General features: G+C 40.5%; 1 protein-coding gene across 13 annotated transcripts in view; it reads right to left on the reverse strand.

The window, feature by feature from the left end:
• GRIA4 (glutamate ionotropic receptor AMPA type subunit 4) overlaps positions 1-20,759 on the reverse strand; it is a 390,564-nt gene that overhangs the window by 5,920 nt on the left and 363,885 nt on the right. For 3 of the 13 annotated variants that reach the window (XM_027051948.2, XM_027051940.2, XM_027051943.2), the window contains 2 exons: positions 3,243-3,357; positions 903-1,037 (listed from right to left, as the gene is read on the reverse strand). The exons of 2 other annotated variants lie outside the window; for them this stretch is intronic. In XM_027051948.2, coding sequence (XP_026907749.1) covers positions 903-1,037; positions 3,243-3,357 — 250 coding nt within the window. Of the gene's footprint in view, positions 1-789; positions 1,038-3,186; positions 3,358-9,317; positions 9,433-20,759 lie in introns of those variants that run through there. 8 more of the 13 variants (XR_003417752.2, XM_027051942.2, XM_027051945.2 and 5 more) reach the window with 8 other exon arrangements.

Raw genomic sequence — 20,759 nt, forward strand, 5'->3', positions numbered from 1 at the left:
CTTGAAAGCAACTAAAGCGGGAGGAAAAAGAGGCCATAATTTACTGCAATTTTTCTCTTTTCTGTCTCCTCGCAAAGAACACGTACATCGTTGGCATCTTTGATGGAGACGCTGCTGTCTTGCCTAAGCTGTATATCCACCTTAGTGATACTGTGGACCTAAGAGCTGAATTTTGCCTCATAAATATGAATTGTAGTCAGTATCCTGACGATCCCTCCTACCTAAAGGTCTGGCTCAAGGTACTGTCAGATGAACAAACAGCAGAGTTGCACTCTTGAAAAATACAGAATATGGTTGATGCAAAGCAAGTCAGAATAGGAGCTAAGATTTTTGGGCACTTACTCTGTGTTTGGAGTGGCTTCTAAAAGAAACCAACAACATATAATCATGGAAAAATAGGCAGCTGTCTAAGCTTCGATCATCTGAGACGTTTTTATGCTTATTTTGTTAGCAATTCTCCCAAAATTGGATTGTTCCACAGGAAACCCAGAACTAATTTCCATTTTCTCCCGAATTTGGGGGAGAAAATCCTGTTTCGGTCATTTTCCAGAGCAATCCTGGAGGTTTGTTTTTTGTCTTTCTGACCCTTTCAATGCAGATATCTATTGGCAACATAAAGTTTCGAACGGTGCACCCGCAGCCAAAGAAAACCGAACCACTTTGCACTGAAGTTTTCAAAAATATAAAGCTCTAATCGGAAGCAAGCAATATCACCACTGGACAGACAGGTCACGACACTGCGTTTACAGGATGCATCGCCCACTCACTGTCGTCAGCCCTAAGTCCTACCCCTAAATTTTAATACTTTCGGTTCCATATACGTTGTAACCTTCTCTATAGGTTGCTAAATTCTGGGTATGGTGCGAGGAGGTTGGGTTAAAAGTCTGTGCACTGTTGGCCACCTTCATTCTCTTCGCTTCTGCCCTGGACTTGTAACAGAACTCTATCAAAGCCACCAGCATCGCCAAGCCCAAGCCGCCGACCAGAATGTAGAAAACGCCTGCGACGTTGCTCAGGCTCAAGGCGCTCGTCTTGTCCTGGGGGGAGGGGCGGATAAAGACATTTCAGTTAACCCTGCAAAGGTCACACCCGGAAGGCAAAACAGCACATGACATCCAAACAGCTAATCAAAGCCAGTGCCTAACTGAACCTGAAAGTATCGACGTGTATAGATCACTGATGCAGGTGTATGGATGCAAGCATAAAGCTTACAGCTCTCAGAAGTGAAATGATGGCGACTGCCAATACAATTGCATGTAATTACATTCGGTAACATTTGTGACGTGTTACCATTGCTAAATATGCAGGAGAAAACCACCCCACTCAGCCGGAGAAAAGCGTTTATGTATTTACTCAGCGCGGCAGAGTGGGCTTATTGTTAAGTTTGAAAATGGCATGTTTATGACCCAATTACATGGGAAGGGGATTCTTCTGGTTTTCCTGCCATTACGTATACTTTGAACGTTTGAAATTTCCCGTGAATAAATTTCACTCCAGGTTTCCTACTTGAGGAACTACGGTATTTTAAGCTACCATTTTCACATTTTCTTCATTGTTGCTCTACCAAATATACGGTCGTAATGTTCTGGGTCCGCACTATTTGTTCCTTCAGTCACAGGTGCGTGGGAAATCTTAAATATCATATACTCTTTAGGAATAATTATATATGCATCACACTTAGGTAGCTTTTTACAAAAAAACCTTAGAAAATACATGAATCAGCATGGCTACGTGAGACATAAATTATTTTTCTATGGACAAACTGGTAACTATTCTTATTGACTGAAAAATAAGATTCTATTATTAATCAGTTAATACTTTAAACATCTTTTTCTCCAGAGCTTTTGTGTACATACTATCTCATAAGCCATTTGGAGACAGTCAAGCATATGATTGGAAGATACTAAAATCGTAACAAGAATTCAGAATTTTTTCATGAATTGTAAAAATGTCCATTATGTCAGGTCATTGGAGGAAGTATTTTGGGCAGACTGCATGCACGGTGTAGGTTTTGTGCGAGATGTGATTCAGACACTTAAATAGTTTTCTTAGGGGAGTATTTAAGTCAAAAGATGTACTAGGTACATGGTCCACCTAGCCGTGATAGCAGCTGATTGGGCCACAAATTTAGAGTAACTTCATGTTAAAAATAATTGCTCATTAAGTATTTATGCTTCTCTGACTTTGCATGAGGATTTGAGAGAAGGACTTCATTATTTGGCCAAGCTTGCCTCCTTCCACTCTGGTTCAGAGGCAGGAAAACAAGTGGTGAAAACACAGGGATAAGCCCTGGAAAAGTATCAGTGAACATAGATACTTTGTCTCTGACATGAATGGAGGCTCTCCTCTTTAAGCCGTTTACTTGTTTAATGTTTTAGAATAACTAATACATTTTTTTTCTTTGTAAAAGAAGATAAAGAAAAAAATAAGAAAAGATTTCAAGAATCTCCAATCATGGCTTTCGGGCACCGGTATTACGGTCTATTAATTTGTGCAGGTAATGAGATTCTCTGGTAAATTATTACAGTGTTCCCTTTAGAAAGAAACATTTCCTTTAGAATGTAACACTATTTTCGTTCCTACTCCGCTGAATCAGGTCTACAGATCTCCTGCACTTGCACCGAAAAAGAATTCGTGAGTAAGAGATCGTAGCTTGATATTATTCACAAGTATCACTGACTTATTAAAATCATTTGGATAGACTCCCGGTCGGACAGTTCATCGCTCATCGGTCAGCACAAAACTGTAAGAGGGCCTCTTCAAACTAAAGTGGAATGCTTGGCAACACAGCGACCAAAGGCTGGCCTTCAGCATCATAATGTTTAGTGTTTACAATCTTTCTCAGGATGATTGCCGAGCAATTTCCCATTTCCTGCTTTGAGAACCCCTGGGTTCCCGAAATCATTCACCGGTTTCGTGGTGTTTGCCTCTGAAAACAAACAGGAACCGCAGCGGAAACACTACTTTCGCGCGTGGTTGTGGAATCTGAGAGCCACAGAAGGCATCTCGGCGTTTTGCATGGTTTTGCTGCCAATCGGAGTTTTCCGGGCGGCATTCCCGGTGGGGAGCAGGGCCTGGGCCTCTGGGGAGGCCGCCCCGGGGCCGGGATGCGCCTCAACGGCCTCTGCGCCCCGCAGGGTGGGCACAGGCGCCTGGAGCTGCCGTGTCCGCGTGTAGGGTTGCCAAGCGCTCCCGTTTAGTGCCGTGGGGACCCGACGGGAGGCCCGAGCTGCAGGACTGACCTTGCTTCCCGAGTCCTTGGCTCCACATTCACCTTTATCGTACCACCATCTGTTTTTCAGCTTGTCTAAGACGCCTGCCTCACTGAGTTTCAAAACGGCAAGGTTTACAGGAGTTCTTCACGTGGAAAATAACATAAATAACATCATACATGTTATTTTATGTTATTCAAGTCAAACTACATCAGAACCGCACGGCAAAGTGACGGAGCGGAGGCCACAGTGGGTGCTGTGCGCGCCGGAGGCCCGGCTCCAGCCCCGGACAGAAAACTGGGGCCCTGCTCCATCGCTTCAGGTAACAGGCGCATACTGCTAAGGGAGGATCTGTAAATAACACGTATGCAATTACTGTGAACCCAAAACTATTGGCCTGGCTCGCTTTGGCGTTGACGACCTTCCCCAGGCAAGGGTGGGAGTCGTTCGAAATCCAGCGGCCCCTCCCCGCCCCTTACCCCCCAAACCCCTTTCAAAATTAGTGGCAGTGGCTGCAGAGGGACGTGAACAGGAGCTACACTGCCCTGGCCTCAGGCCTCACGACCCCGTGATTCAGTCTGTGGGATCTGACTTGACGCCCAGGACACCTGTGCTGTGTGCATCCTGGCCCGGACTTGAACCACGCTCATCGGGACCTACTGGGAGAGGACAAGGATGCCGGTGTCACTGACCAAGGGCTGGCTGCCCCGTGTAGAGGGCAGATGCCTACATCACTGACGTGTGAGCCTGTGCCGGTACCTTCCTTCTAACTGCAGTATTGAATCTAAATAGTATCGCCAGGAGCCGTGTTCCTCTACCTTGAATCTATCGCCTTGATGTGCTGCAAATACAAAGGGAATGGACTTCAGGATGTACTCTATGAACAGGGTATTACCAACAAACACATGACAGGTGAGGGGTAACCAAGATTTTTATGAACAAACTCTTGTCCTATAAAATACCACTCCTTTTGTATTAACTGTTACGTAAGGAGTCTCAAGGGAGAAAGGCCAGGCATCACTCAGGATCAGTGTTCCAAGGAATCTAAGAGTTGCCCCAGGTGTCGCCGCCATGTTAACACCTCTGTGTGTATCAAATGAAGGGGACGGATGGCCAGCGGTAACTCCCTGCCTCTCCCGTTGTTATCGTTTCTGTGCTTGGTTGCTTTCTGTTTCTCTTTGCTTTTACACACATTCAGAGACAGACTCATTCAGTTTCTCTTGACATTCCTAAGGCTGCCACGATCGTTTTCTCTGGCTCTGTCTCCTAACACCTCACTTCTTCTAGGAAATACTGAGTGCATTTGGAGAGGCACGGCCTGCGTTTATTTGATTACCAGGGGACTAATTCCATAAACTTATCTGCACAAGGAGGCAATGCACTGATAATGATGGTGATGATGCTTGCTGATGCTGATGGAACCCTCACGACGTACCAGGAACTGTCAGAAGCATTTTACATGTTTGGATACTCTGATAACCTGTATCTTACGAATGAGGAAACCAAGGCACAGAGAGATTAAATCATCTAGTCCCACAGCTAGGAAGTGGCCAAACCAGGTGACTTCATAGCTTGTGCAGTTAAAAACACTAACAACACAACACTCAGGAAATGGAGTTTCTGGTTAATTGAGTTTTCTGATTAACAGGTAAGCCAAAACTCTATTTTTTTTTTAAAGTTCTGGAAGAAGTTTCTAAATTAATGTTTTTCTTTTTACCTGTTTTCTGAATCGGATTTCATTTTCATATCAATCTTGTAACGTTTTACAAGGTTCACTGTTCCATTGAAGAAGTAAAATGCATTTGCCATGTTCCTAGAAAATTATATTGTGTTTTGGATTAAAACCTATTATGGGTGTGATTTAACACTTTGTGCTAAAGGCTGAGTTTGGGGGTGGGGCCGGATGAAGATTCTGGTAAACTGGGGTGCTTGGTTAATTTGGCCCCAATCTAGGTTTTACCACCTATACACTCCCACCCCCGTTTATGATGATTACAAAACCCACGTCAGGTTGCCTGATGAGCTGTGAACTCCAGAAGCCACAGCTCATGGGTCTTTGTAAGACCATATTTACCAGGGTGTCTGACTCAGAGCGGGTGCTCTGTAAAGTTGCTATATTTATTTTGAATCGAGAGCAAGCTTTTTTGTTTAACTGATACTGTAAGAGTTTTGAGGTCCCAGGCTGCTCACCAAAGCCGTTTTCACACCTGCACAGGTGCATGTAGGAGCCTATGCTGCACTTTGAGAATGGGGTTCACTGGGAAGAGGAGGACTTCATGCTGAAAAGGGCAGGAACACAAAAGCAGAGTTTCCTTCCAGGGTCTTTGAGAAGGGACGACCTGGAGGTCCTGCTTTCCCATTCCCCCTTAACTTTCCCTCTTGCCATTTTATTCCTTGTGCATTCACTCCCGGAGCCTGGTTTTAGAGAGTATGAGTAGGTTGGAACTGTGAAGTTGAGAAATTTATTATGAGCCAAACTTAAAGGTCAGCTGGTGGAATTTTGGACACTGACCAAGACATTCATTATTGGGGGATCCCTGGTTTTTGTCTGCCACAACTTTTTCTGCTTATGAATTTATATTTTTAGTAATAATCCCTTTATTGTTGGCATTGGCCTCTATGGTTATGGTGAAGGGGGTAACACCACTTATGACAAACTTTAAAGTCAGGAATGGGCTACAGCGTTCAAAGCGCCACATTAAAAATGGGTACCGTGTGATCTAACACAATTACTAAGAAAGACATCACTTGGTAATCACATTTACAAGATGATTTTTAGAGGAATATCCACATCCACGACTTGCCTATTTTTATATACACAGAGGAGAGATCAAGGCATAAAACAAACAGAAAAAATCAATAACTTTATAGATCATGAATGATGACAGGCGTTGCCAACATTTTCAACTAGAACCAGGGTTAAATAACTCACCTTAAAATTGGATTCAAATTCTAGGTATGGTTTGTGCTCAGACTGAACCATATCAGATTAACTGAAGAGGAAAATGAGTTTTAGACACTGCAATGTTATTTTTAAATTGGTTCATTGTTAATTAGCAAACTTCTGTTATTTTATTCACAAGAATAAGGATGAATTTCTTATAATCATTAAAAACAGACCCCACCGCAATAATCAGTAAATTTTCCAACAAATGCATTAGCATCCCCCAAATCGTGCCTTTCTACTTTAACTTTTTTTTTTTTTTTTTAAGATGCAGGACTGTTTTTTTCTTATTTCTTTTCTTAAATTTTTACCTTTCCACGTGAAGTCTCTGGGTTGAGGCTGCGGGATCAGGACTTCATGCTCTGGGAAGGGCCATCAGGTGAGTGGGGAGGCTAATTATTTTGCAGCCATGGGGTGTGAGTACAAGGTGCCACAGAGACTCTAAATGGTCCCGGGTGTGGGTAATATTAAATGCTAAGTTCCTTGAGACAAAAGACAGTGCTAATTCTCTCTCTTCCCCAGAGTTACTGGCACATGGCCCAGTGAAAGCAGAAGGTTAATAATTTGCTCCTTAATGGAAGGCTGGAGATGTCCTCCGTGGTTATAATCCTGCAAATGACAGGTGGGTCACTTGTCTCCTCCAAGTGGGGTGGTCCCCCCCTCCAAGGGGGGTGGTCTAAGGTTTTCCGCCTTCAGGTGAACCACTACTAGAAAACCGGGTTTTCTCCTATCAAGAGCCTGTATTTGAAAATCTGAGAAGCGTGGATTCAGCCTACCCGTGCTGAGCCCTCTGAATGGGCACATTCCCTCCTGCACTCAGGGGCCTCACTTACTTGTCGCTTCTGCTTTGGCTCGGCATGCAGCCCATGCAGCCCAGGCTTCGGAACCAGCTTGACTCCCCACCTGGGCACTCCTCCTTACTCTGCCTCCTCTGAGGAAGATCGGGCTACACGGGAGGAACGAGGTCACTTTGAGAAGGAAACCGGTCGCTGGCAGAAGGTACGAAACAAAAACGAAAAGGCAGCTGTCTCCTGGTCACTTGCTCTGGCCTAAGTTTGGTCAGGGGCATTTAAAAAATCACGTTACATTTCAAGGTCAGAGTAGGGCGTTATTGAGACTGTAACCCCCTACTCGCTGGGTGATAAACGTTGTATCAGCATACAGCCTGCTGGGAATGTTTTTTAGGATGAGAACAAAATTCCTGAGGGAAAACAAAACAAACTGCGACAGCATTTGGGGGGAACGTTTTATGTTAATTTTTACAACACTTTGGTAAGATTTGAAGTGACGTTTTAGAATATCACTTTGCAGTCCCTGTGTGGTGAAAGTAATGTGTTGCCTACCTGTGGGAACAGCAGTGTGATTTTGGAAACTAAAAGGTTAGATTTATATGTATTTTTGGACAACAAACATTTATTTAATGTCCACTGTATACCAAACAATCTGTGGTATACAAACATAAAAATCCAACTGAGCTCTCCAAACTCTTATTTCAATAAACGGACGTAACTTTTACTAAATGGATTTTCCCATTATGCACGCGTTTCTGTTCTGCTTACTTTTCTCTGGAAAGACTTTTTCATGGACACTAAAATAGGACTTTGTTATTCATTTTTGTAGAAAGTTGTACTTGTGAAGCAGTGTGATACTTCTATTGGAGAGTGAAAAAAAAAAAAACAAAAAACTAAACCTTTGGGAGCAAAATTTTTCTGATGGACTAGAGTATCTTTGCTTTTCATTTTTGGTGCTATCAGATTACATTTTCTTACACTTCTAATTTGCAAGGAAAGATAGTTCTTTGTGCAACTTGAAATAATTTCCTCTGCATATATGTATTTATTTACTTAGGTTTTTATGGAAGCTATCAAGTTGGGGCCTCAAAATATAAAAAGAGTAAACATATGGCATGGAGGAATCTTGCCGGGTAACCATCCCAGAGATGCCCCCAGGATTCTCCTACCTTTCTGCTCTTTCTCTCCGGAAGGATTCTTTCCCTGGACCAGGAAATGGGTGATCAAGGCTGGGTCCAGATGCCTCTCTGTGGCTAGAATAGTCACTTGACAAAGTTTAATCTCCCTCTTCCTGCTACAGGGCTGGGGATTAGATGGGCAGAGACCAAGGAGCTAGATTCGAAAGTCTTTTCTGATCCAGAAAGAGGGGGAAGTTAGCGGCATTGGCAGAGAATGAGGTCACTAGCCATCCCACCAGGCACTCTCTGAAAACAGAGCATTGTTCTAGGGGTTGGGTGGCCAATCGAGGGCATTGATACCCTAGTCAAGAAACAAGACAAGCAAGACTTCCCGTTTTGGGCAATTCTCTAGATTTTAAAAGAAAGACAAGAGTGCGTACTTTAAAGTTTTCGAGACTCTTACGTGCCAATTGAAAGTATGTAAGAAGAGAAAATTCAGTCAGAATATTCCCACCTCTGGATTGGTTTCTTTAAGTCAATACATAGTGAAAGGTTCTGGCACACGAGTTGATAATTTCTGCTGCTGGCATACCTTTTTTCTCTTTAGACACCGCTTAGGAAAGAAAGCTGGAAATATGCCACGGAGGTAGTGAAGACAGAACTGAGCGGGACTTGTTTTTGTAGCCTGATCATTTCATAATTTCATCTACTTACGGGAGGCCAAAAATGTCTAGTTCACATGCCTATCCTTGACTTTTTATGTACCTTGATATTTAATGGAAACATGAGGGTTCTGGGTGGAGCAATGACCTCCTGGAAAGTATTCTATGGAGTCAAGCTATTGCTATTACTTACACACGCTTTGTAGAAGGTCTAGTCTTTCAGTGGCGAAGGAAGCACACAGGCTTACCCTCTGTGTTCGCCCCGCTCCCTTCACTAAATTGCCCTTTTCAAGACTTGATCCCTCCCTGCTTTGTAAGATGAGGTGCACAGGACTACAGCGTCTGCTCCATAACCTCTTTGAAGCCAGAGCCGTGTGGTGACTATTTCGGTTAGGCTGCTGAGCGTAACTGGGACCCAAATTGGTCCCAGTTGCAAATATTTTTGCTTTGACAGTAATTGCATACTTAGGTTTCAAAGGGACTTGACTCGCCATTTCTGGCCGTGTCCAGAGACCCAAACCCCGTCTCCCAGCAGATGCACCTGTTACTGTACATACTGTTTACCCGCTTGTGGTGACATTGAGGCTGACCTTGGAGTCACCGCCCCCGCTGCCACACTCTCCTTTGTCGTACCACCATTTGTTTTTCAATTTGTCCAACAGGCCTTGTTCATTCAGTTTTAAAACTGCCAGGTTAACAGCATTTCTTGAAACGATAAAAGATATTTTGTAAGAAACTGCACAGCTGTTAAGATGTTAGCAGGAATGAGGACGTAAGCTCTTTTATAAGCTTCTCCCAGACGCTAAATAAACCTCTCATTTTGCCATCCTGCACCCCCCCCCCCTTCCACTGGAGTCCAAACCAAGGGCGATTGTAACTAATTTCAGAGGGGATCAAACATGTGCTGTTCAAGCTCAGACTTCATTTGTTGTCAGACCAGCGACAAGAGATTTCTTTTTCGTTTTCTTTTGCAAAACAGCAATAAACTTGAATTTACTAGTAACTGAGAAAGAATGGTGTCTAAAATTCCTCTGCCTCTAAGAAGGTCAACAACCAAAAAGAGACTGAAATGAAAATTCATCCCCAGAAAGAGAAACATCACAGCATGAACAGATCAAAATGGCAGCCACTTTGTCCTGACAACCAAGAAAAGGCTTAATTATTATTCCCTTTATAGTCTGTGTGAGCTTCGTTTGTTCTATTCGTTGGCCCCTGAATCTAGGATTTGCATGTTACCTGGGCTACAAGTCAGGGGATATTCAAGAGAAAGGTAGCAGGAGACCTTTGGGAAAAGATCTTACATTTGAATTTTGTGCTGATTCTTAAAGGCTTTGGATGCTCTTTAGAAACCAGGATCCCACAGCCAATTTGACTGCTGACATTAAGTAACGAAACCCCAGGAAGTCCTCCTGCATGTGATGTGGACTTTGCACACAAACACTTGAGATTCGACTGCCTCTGTGGGTATCTCTATCCGGGAATGAGGGAGCAGATAGAAAAGATTCTCCAAAGGGATTACAGATGTGTCACGGGCTTTTGCTTCCCAGGTACTTGGTTTCTTACTTGCTTTCAAGTTATAGTTTTTAAATGAGACATTATCTCTTTCAAGAGGTTTTCCCAGCATTTAATGACATTTCTGTTAACGCAAAAGAGTGGCTTTATAGACTGAGCATTTGGGTTATGCTCTTTGATGAATGCTGAGTTTGGGGATTACTTAATACCAGATGAATTACAAATAAACCAAAACAACCGCATATTAATGAACAGCACTTGAAAACTGATTTGCAAGTGAAATATCGTTTTGTGGACTAGTATAAAGTATCATGTATTTCACCACTATCAGCCTATTGAAGTGTTTGTTTTCTTAAAAAGGGTTTATAATATTTCACGTAAACAATGTTCATTTTCCAGGGTTGGGACAGTCTGATCCACTTGGAGAATAAACATTTCCCGTGAGTAAACCATACACTTTGAGGGTACTACTAACTTCTTGAGAGGGAGACTGCCATTTACAAAATGCGAAGTAAATAATCAGCTGTTCCCACATTCCCCAGTAAGTGCCACACTACTGGTGAAAAATAATTAATACACTTCCTAAAGTGGACACTGTCAGGTGGTTGGTTTAATCACCAAATAGATCAGACTGAAATTTAAGAAGGAATGAATATTCAGTGAAGAAAGAGAGACCTATTAAAAAATTTGGGGGGGGGGGAGAAAGTAATTTAAATTTATTTTGTGTCTACAACAAATTAAATTTGTCTTCCAATGATTTAAACTGAACTACTAAACTTTTTTGTTTTGGAGAAAATTATTTTTATAATCCACTTTATTTTACTCTTAAACATTCATATCATATTCATTTTATTGAAGTCGTATCCCCATAATTTTATATGTTGGTTTAGACCATTCCTTTGATAAAACTGAAGTCAATTCATGAGAGGGTTATTTAACAGGGTTATATTAGCCATATCCAAAGACAGTTCCACAGCACAGGAGAAAACAAAAAGCAAAATAAAGGAATGGATAAGGAAAAAAAGCTTCACGTTGAGAAAACCGTCTGGAATAAAGTTTTCCGCAAAATTATTCTATGACATTGTCTTTCTAATATCATCTAACAGGCCATGTAAAACCAGTTTAGTTTCACACTGCTATCCGTATGTGTGTGTATGTACATCTGTATTTGGTTAATGTAATACAGGTGACCAGTAGGTAAGTCACTGCCCAGTTCACAGCCGATCCACATGTTTTCCTTCCAGAAACATGTGGTCCCTTGACAAAGTCCACTTAACACTATGATATGTAAATTTACTTATCTTTAATGATGCATAGAAGGTAACTTATAATTAATATTCAGAAAGAAGTCTTTATGGATTCATGATTGCTTTGCATATTCGAACTGCCTGTGTTCCACAAGTGTCTGACTACAGATGCAATTTCTTCGTATAACCACATAGGTCTAGCAGCCTCCTTAGATTGTCATTTAAACTGCAGCATTCACCACATATGTAAGGACCATTTGAGTATCTGTCCTGCCTCATTTATGGAACACATTGCCTTTACACATTATTAATAATGAGCATCATCAAATGACTTAAAAAATACATAAAATGACGTCACTCATTGGTGCTAGAATAGATTTAAAAGTTTTTTTTTTTTTTAATCTCGGCAAGAGAAAAGGGAACCCTGAAGGAGTAATTGTAAGCAAACTTAAGGAAATCCTAAGTAGTGGGATGAACGAGCGACTGAGAAAGCAGATCCTTGTGGCAGCATGTTTTATGGTTGCTTTGCCACCGCCTTCATACCTTTCGGACCCAGATTTGAAAACCAATGTCAGAAACATATATTAATGATACGGGATATTCTTGTCCTGATTAAACTTCGGAGAAGCTGAAATAGTGGTCTGTCAAGAAGATAAGACCTGGAAGAAAAAGGCTGTGGGCTATTCCTTACATTAATGATTCCTTTGATTCTGTAAAATGCAGCTTTTACATGTAAACTCACATGAATGGATTGTTTCCATTTAAAAGAAGAAACAGTAAGTGACCACATTCTTGCTGGATGTGTAAACCACAATCGATAGCCCAGGTGTGTTGGCAATGACCTGTTTATCGACTGAAGTAGGACTCAGCAACTGACTTCTTGCCTTTGCCTTGAGTACCTCAGGGGAATTCTACATAAGAAAAACCCTTCTCCAAACAGCCTGTTTAATAAGAGTGAGATGGTGGGGGACTTGATGCAGGGAGGAATGAAAATGCTCATGTAGCCAAACTCTAGGACCTCAGGAAAACTTCCCAAGGTTTTCACTCCTGAAATTTCCTTCAGTTGAGCTGCAGATTATGAAAACCCTCAGCTCACTGCCCTAGCATCTGGGACCCATTTTTGTTCATCAGACTCTCACGGAAACAGCACACAGAACAAAAGCTTTGCGACAGGAACCGACAAACCCAAACCTCTCCCGTCTAGTAATATTGGGAAAATTCATCCAGGGAACAGTAAGATTTTCCTGTTAAAAGCACGCCTAATTCAGGCTAAGACATCTATCTCTCACTGCACCCTTCCATAAATAATCTATCCTTAAATTCTACAGGTTTGGATATGCTTTTATGCTTAACTTATGCCTTACTCATTACATTTACTTCTGGACCGTATTTGTTATAATTTTTCTGTCAGTGAGGTTTCAAAATTTACATCTGACAAAATATTTACCTAATAAGAACAATTTTAAAGTTTAAGTTTAGGAAAGTATTTTTTATGATTTCCTGGATATAAGAATACTACTGTAAAGGACTGATATGTAAGCCCTAGACTTAGTCAATATCTGTACACAGGATATTTAAGGCATAAGCAGTTTGTAGAATAAATAGTTGGCAACACCATATCTAATCTGGTTAAAACAAACTCAATCCCATTTTACTTAATAGGATGGATATTTCCTTGTCGGTGATGAGATCAATGATGTATGGACAGTCTATTTGTGTAACCTGCTGTGTAATTTTGCTGGTGTTCCATTATTCTTATAGGAAAGGATCTATTAATGATACACACATGAGAAAGTCCTGTCACCTTTAGGCTTGTGCTCTCTTAACCAGAATGCTCTCTTCATACCAACCTCTCTCTCTCTTTCTCTATGTTTTGACATTTTATTTTTAAGTAATCTCTACACCCAATGTGGGACTTGAATTTACAATCCTGAGACCAAGAGTCACACACTCCACCGAATGAGCTGCCAGGGGCCCCTAAACTCTCTACCAAATTTAAATATCAGGTGTTCAAATGTCCAAAATATTTACCTGAATGATGCTAGGACACAGTTTTCATAGTCAGTCACCACAAATCTCAATATACTTAAAAAAAACTAAAAATTGTGTAAATCCATAAGAAATTATGTAAACAGATAAGAAAATCCCTTTAAAACCAGCAAAATCCCTTTAAAATCATTGGTAGATGATTTATGCAGAAAGACATACAAACCATACAAAAATAATTCAACTTAACCTGGAATTAAGCTGATGTGAATTCAGACAATTCTATGCTAATTCAATTCTTGGCCACTCATGTCAGGAAAGATAAAAGTAAAGATGATGTTCAGTATGGTCAGGGATTTTATAAGATGTGCGTCCTAAACCACTGATGAGAGAATTTAAAAACTAAGAGGGAAATAAGATGGTTTTATACAATAAAAGCTTGAAAACAATTCCTGTTCTTGGAAATTACTGATAATGTTGATAATAACATTAATTGATTAATATTAATGTAATTGGTTAATAAGAATTCTCCTTTGAGGTATCAATTCTAGTAAGTTTATCAACAATGCTGATAAAGGGGCTGAATAAATCTCATAGTATATTTCTGTAGCAAAACACTGAAAGCAATGTACACGCCCAAGAGGAGGGGAGGATTAAGTAGATTTGGGGGTATAACGGTGATTCTCAAGCTTGATCTGGGTATAGAATCACTACTACAAATACAGATGATCAGGCCTGACATTGCGGTATCAGATTCCTCTGAATTGGGGCGGGGGGGGGGGGGGGCGGGCAGCATATCTACATTTTTACAAAGCTCCTGAGATGATGGTGGTATTTATTCATAAGCACCAATTGGTCTTATGACTGAATTTTTTACAACCATTAAAAGTTTTTAACAACACGGAAAAATAATTACAGTATAATGTTAAGTGAAAAAAGAAATTTGTATGTTCACTATGACTTTAAGAAATATATATATATATATATTTATAGAGAGAGACATTAATAGAAAAATATTAGAAAAAATACAGCAAAGAGCTATCTCTGGATGTAGGGATTATGGTCAATTTGGATTGCATTTTGCTTTTTATCCTTCCCCACCCACCCCCCATTTTCTACAATAAAGTGATACTTTATTAATCAGTAAAAACAAACAACAAAACCTTCTCGATTATTTTACAATGTTATATTATTTTATAATCTAATGTCTACAAGAATTGTTTTATGCAAACCAAAATATACATTCTATTTTGGGTCCAAAAACAACAGAAATGGGGAAATGGTGGACTTCAGGAGTTATTATTAAGGACATCAGAAAAACACTCATTGCTCCTGATGCTGTGGTTTGCTTTGGTCCACTTGGTTCTGTCCTCTAGCCACAGGCTGGAGGGCATGTGATGCACTTGGCTTCCACCAAGATTCTGTCTCATCTGAGGGGGAGGGGTCAGGCTGAGAAGTATGAGTAACGCACAGATTAGCAGGCACACCCCCTCAGATAGGATCTGCAGGAGGTTAATAGAACTCTCTGTGGTCTGCAGAGACTGACTGTCTCACACACATATCTGCAGAGACAAGGTGAGCTTTTCCCCTTAGGCTTCATTAAAAAGATGTCACTGTGAGTACACTGGCATCCTGCTAAGTGGGCCGTTAAAAAAATACGGATATACTTCTGTTTTTAGTAAAAGAGTTTTCATGGCTGGCAACTACGTTTTCCCCCAAACAAGTAGTAGTAGAGATTCTAAGAACAAAGTCCTTTTCATTTTATGGAGGTTTTTTTTTTTTTTTTCTTAAATGAAAAAAAAAAATCTTTCAACATAGCATATATTTACTGTATCTCTTTCTTGAAATTAAACTAAAATTCTAGATTGGAAAATTTTAATCTCTCATTGGATTTAAGCTTTGTTATGCAGCAGATAAATATATGCAGAAACATTTCCAGGACAACTCTACTAAGAAAAGAGTAATTTCATGAAAAATGAATAACAATCAACTCTGCACTGGGGTGCCTGGGTGGCTCAGTCAGGTGAGCATCCGACTTCAGGTCAGGTCATGATCTCACGGTTCATGGGTTCGAGCCCCGCGTCAGGCTCTGTGCTGACAGCTCAGAGCCTGGAGCCTGTTTCTGATTCTGTGTCTCCCTCTCTCTCTGACCCTCCCCTGTTCATGCTCTGTCTCTCTCTCTCTCTCAAAAATAAATACCCTTAAAAAAAAATGAAGTAAGACTCTGCGTAGACTTTTGGTTCTGTTATTTAAATGATGGTGGCAATGCCACTGTTGTCACTGTTGTCACAAGGGTGACATACAGCAAAGTCTATCCCATAGAATAAGATGAGATAGGTAGAGAGGAGCACATATCATATGGGATTTTACTTTTGGGGTGTAATTAGCGACATCCCCTCACTTAACGGGGTTCTCAGCCACAAAACTGAGAAGTTACAACAACTCCAAAACTTTGTATGAAGTCATTGAAAGAACTATGCTATCAACCAAGAAAACAGAATAAGTAAATAAAAATCAATAGGTTGTCAGATGATAAGGAGGTAAGAACTAAGTATGTCTGCTTCTCAGGAAAGGCACTGGTGTCCACAATTCTACCCTTTCTCAGCTGTTGAAGGGCTGAAGAGCAACCAGGTCTTAGCATTGTCAACGCTCCACTAAGTTTTCAGTTTAACTTGTAGCTGCTATTACCATTCTTTCGAAACTACTCCTTCCCGTAAACAAGCACATGGCTCTTTTCGCTTCACTGGATTTGTGCACTTATTTCCAAAGGTAGAATTTGGGCTGAATTGCTCTGCATATATATGCAAATGTTTTTAGAAAAGACAGTAAGTTCTCATCCCACTTTGCTCACACATTGACAGGTAAGATTTGCTAAAATGGCACCAACCAACTCATAATTTAATCTCAAAACTGGGAGGGAACATTTTTTTAAGTGGAAAGACAACTCAGACCCAACATGATGTATCATTAACGTTTGGACACCACTTTGGTAAGGAAGGATTTATTGTCCTTGTGTTGGATTTTGGATGACACATACGCGGTTAACTTATGTGTACAGTCCTCTGACATTTCACACTCCAAGTGAGTCAAAGACAACTAAATAAATTGAGTAGATACTGCGTTAGATTCCAGAAATTGTCTCTAAATTGTGTGTTCTTTGGAATTTGCATGACTAATTTCTATTTCAGGACTGGGTCTGAGGAACGTGATTCGTTGAAGACACGTTGCGATTTTTGTGAGGATGCCTGCCAGTAACTTAGAGCACTAGCTAGAGATTATGATAAATGACAATTTTAATTCTATTTTTGGTGTTAAATTTTTAAAAATGTAATCGTTACAAATATTTCATGTGGTTTAGTTTCATGGTTTTGTCAATTTTAGGTCACAGAGTAGAACTTTCTATCTTCCTCTGGGTCAGGGACCTCTTTTAGAAGTCTGTGCAGGCTATGGATACTTTCTCAGGACAAATGAACAAGCATACAAAATCAGAGACTGGGGATCCACAGACCTTGGAAAGGCAATCATGAACACAGATAAGAAGTATCTGTTCCAGATTCGAATAGTACTTATTGTACATTAATTGACTACTTTCAAGTATGTCTATTAAGGGAAGGGGAATAAAAATATTTCTATGACTGATGGTTGCTCCAGAATTTTCATAGAGAGGAGGTTTTAGACTGTGATTTGGTGGGAAGGAACTTCCACCATACTAGCCTGAATTTGGAATCATTCTGCAAGCACTTCATGTGTGGGGCTTCATAAAGACTATGTTATATTAATATATATATAAGTATGCTATATTATATATATATAACATATATAAGTATGTTATATTAATAAAACTTAAAAATACAAACTGTTGAAAGATACTTCTGGTTACCCTTCCACGATATGGAGAAAGTGTTAATTATTCATAGCAAATAATGTAACTTTTATTTGTGGTGGTCTTGGGGTGCTGTTTGAGAGAATACGGGCTAAGTTCTGCACCCCCAAGCCACCGTTTCTGTTATCATTATCTGTGACTGAATCATACAAAAGAGGGCTTTGTTTCAAGAGGAGACCATAGTTACCTGCAGACTGTGAAGTGCTTTGGGTTGTCTCCGAATATCATTCACTTGTTTAGGTGTGATTATTATTAAAGTAAAATTTCAAAAATGGGACAGCTGGTGGCTGTCACCATTCGCCACGTGCGAGCTGTTCAGCAGTACTTGGCCTTTCACACAGATGCCTTGCGTGGCCCACAATTTGCTGTGTGGCCTCTGCTTCATCCCTGACTTTGGGTTCCTTCATCTCTTAGACCACCCTCCTTATTCTCTTTAGATGATTTCCAGAATTCTAAACAATCGCATTTCCCTTTTCTTGCCTTGGCTGATTTTTCAAAACTTCCAGCAATTGCTTTAAAGAACTAGAATCCTAGCAGTTTTGTTTTTTTTTTTTTGGGGGGGGGGTCAAAAAAAATTAAGAGGTTGTCTCAAACCTTCTCATCTTACAGTTGTGGTCAGTGGGGTCTAATGAAAGTTAGGTGAGTTGCTCACCAAGGCCCAGCTGGGATGCAGGTCTCCTGTCTCCTGGTCCAGTGCTCTTTCCCACAGTACAAGGATAACTTTCCTTCTGTTGGTATCCGTTCCTGTGTAGCTAAACTATTTATTCATCCCTATTGTGGTTCTCCAAGGAAAATTTTCTTTTTCCTGTTTGTCAGGCTTCCTGGGGGTGATCCTTGGTGGAGCCTTGACTGATATATTTGCTACAACTTCTGTCCCTTCTGGCTAAGTATTTTTGGAGCTGAGATAAAGCTTCAAAAGCATGAGGTCTTATCAACTGAAATTGATCCTTCCTAAATATGCAAGAAGGAAGAAGTGTAGATGACCTTCTTTAAAAAGCCGTACCATAACCTTTGCGTAAAATCACTTGATTTGATTAGATGGTAACCCTTTTTCTCTCTTAAGGTTGGAAGAAGACGGGTCTAGTTCGATACATACTAGGTTCCTAGTGATTTAAGTTCTGATCTTTCAGGACAGGTAATGTTGGGTCCCAACGACAGCATCATAAAGAAACTGTTTCAGATGGAGAAGTGTAAAAACAATGAATAGCGAGGCTCCATCACAGAAACGCAATCTCCTCTTTGAATTTTCATTTCCTCTCCTTTCTTACAGCTAATTATCCATGAAGAACTTTTTTTCCTGAAAAGGTGTCTCCCAAATTTATATTTTCATTCTTATTATACTGTTATTACCTCAGGGGAAGCCTTTATTACCTGAAACAAGATCCACAGATTGTCTCAGTCTGTTCTGAGCTACCCAGACTCAGAACGACCATGCTTCTCTGCTTATTCACTGTGCTTTGTCAAAAACCCTTACTGACTCATGACTGCCTCCAAGGATACTATTCTATTTTTTTTTTCTGACATTCAAGGCTTCCTAACAATTCAGCTTATATATACCTTTAAAGTATAATTTAATTATATTTGATTGGGCCAGACTCTGTCCCAAGTTCTCCATATTTTCCCTGAATCCTTGTTGAATCCACATGGCTAGTAACTGGTGTAGGCGGGATTAGAACCTGGATCCTTCTAACACAGAAGCCTGGTCTCTTAACCACCCTAATTCCCCAAATAGACCTTCTCTGCCTCCAGCCAGGCTAGCTTCCTGAAAGTGCCCCAAATATTTTACTCACAGTTGATTCCAATCTCATGACAGAACCTTCACCAGACATTTCTTTTGTCCCCCCACCCCAGCTTTTCTAAAGTCCTTACCATTTTCTAGTTATCACTCCTAGACTTATTCATTCAACTAATATTTATCACCTAGTACACCTGAACCTTTATGAGGTCTATCCCAGATACTCTGGACTCTATCTCCTTCAAGTTTTCTATTGTCTGGAGCACTCACACTTGCTCTGAGTCATACACTACTTTACTGTGTTATCTTGGCACAGTTTTTCTCCATGGAGGACAGTGACTGTGGGACTTTATACCATGTTCACCCCCAAGGCAGGGCAAGAACCACAGTGGGTGTAATCCCTACACTCAGGGATTAATTTAAGGTGCTACTTTTCAAGCAGCCTGTTCAAATGAAAGAAGACTGTGCTGAACCATAAAAGGGAGTTCCTCTGACCATGAAACCTAATGGATTTGGGAGAGACGTGGTACGGAGAGGGTTTTAAAACAAAACAGATAACGCAAAAGGCTCCCAAACTGTCTGCTAAATATTGGCAAAAGGGACATAAAAATTACACCAGCTATTTTTATGAATAATGGCGAACAATTTTGTCCATCATATAAACAAAATTATCTAAGGTAATATTTCAGTGACATTAAAGATTGTTAAAATGAAGGGGTTACCAGCTCGATCTGTGTAGCTGGCAAGGAAAAAAATACTAAATGATAAAATCAAATACAAGCTTGTTGTGAGTATGAGGCGAAATCAGACATTTCCAATGAAACTCTAAGATAAAAATCCCAGATAATGGCACTTTTGTAATTCAGTACTAATCTATTTAAGTGTAGCAAATAAAACATGTCACTTTTAGAAAATTCTTCTGTTGCTAAACATACTACTGAGAACAGAATAATTCAGTACTTTATTTTAAGAATTACATTTGTCATCAACAGATTATCAAATGCCAACTCTATGTCTGGTTTAACTTGATTAAGATTTATTTTACTGTGTATTTAAGTATGTATTTAATTCACTAAATATGTCTAGTAAACCTTTACCTACAAATATTTTAACTTTCCCACCAAGCTCTTAAAAGAAAAAAATAAAGTTTCAAATTTTCTTTCATTTACAGTGCCAGATTCCTTCACGACAGACTATTATTTAGTTAGAAGTTGAAACATATAGCTTGAAATGTCTTGTAATCACTCTTGTTTCATCTACCCTAACTTTTGGCTTGGATTTTGGTTAAGTTGGAAAAGAGCATAACCAGAAAAAGGAGACTGACAAAAACAGGTCTTGGACAAGGGATTCTAAGGTAATCAGCACTGGAGGGGATGCTGTGTGAACCTGCTGTTGAAAGGCAGGTGCTTTTTCTGTTACTCTCTAACAATAGCCCAACCCTACAAATTCTAAGCCTCCGGGTCTTTAAAAATTTTAAGTTGATGCCATTCTAAGTGAAACACAAAGCTGCTTATCTTTGAGAGCAACAGGGCTCACAACCAGATTTCAAAACAGAAAGGCATCCGGGGCGCCTGGGTGGTGCAGTCGGTGAAGCGTCCGACTTCAGCCAGGTCACGATCTCGTGGTTCGTGGGTTCGAGCCCCGCGTCGGGCTCTGGGCTGATGGCTCA

The sequence above is a fragment of the Acinonyx jubatus genome, chromosome D1, assembly GCF_027475565.1.
Source record: "Acinonyx jubatus isolate Ajub_Pintada_27869175 chromosome D1, VMU_Ajub_asm_v1.0, whole genome shotgun sequence".
Classification (NCBI taxonomy): Eukaryota; Metazoa; Chordata; class Mammalia; order Carnivora; family Felidae; genus Acinonyx; species Acinonyx jubatus.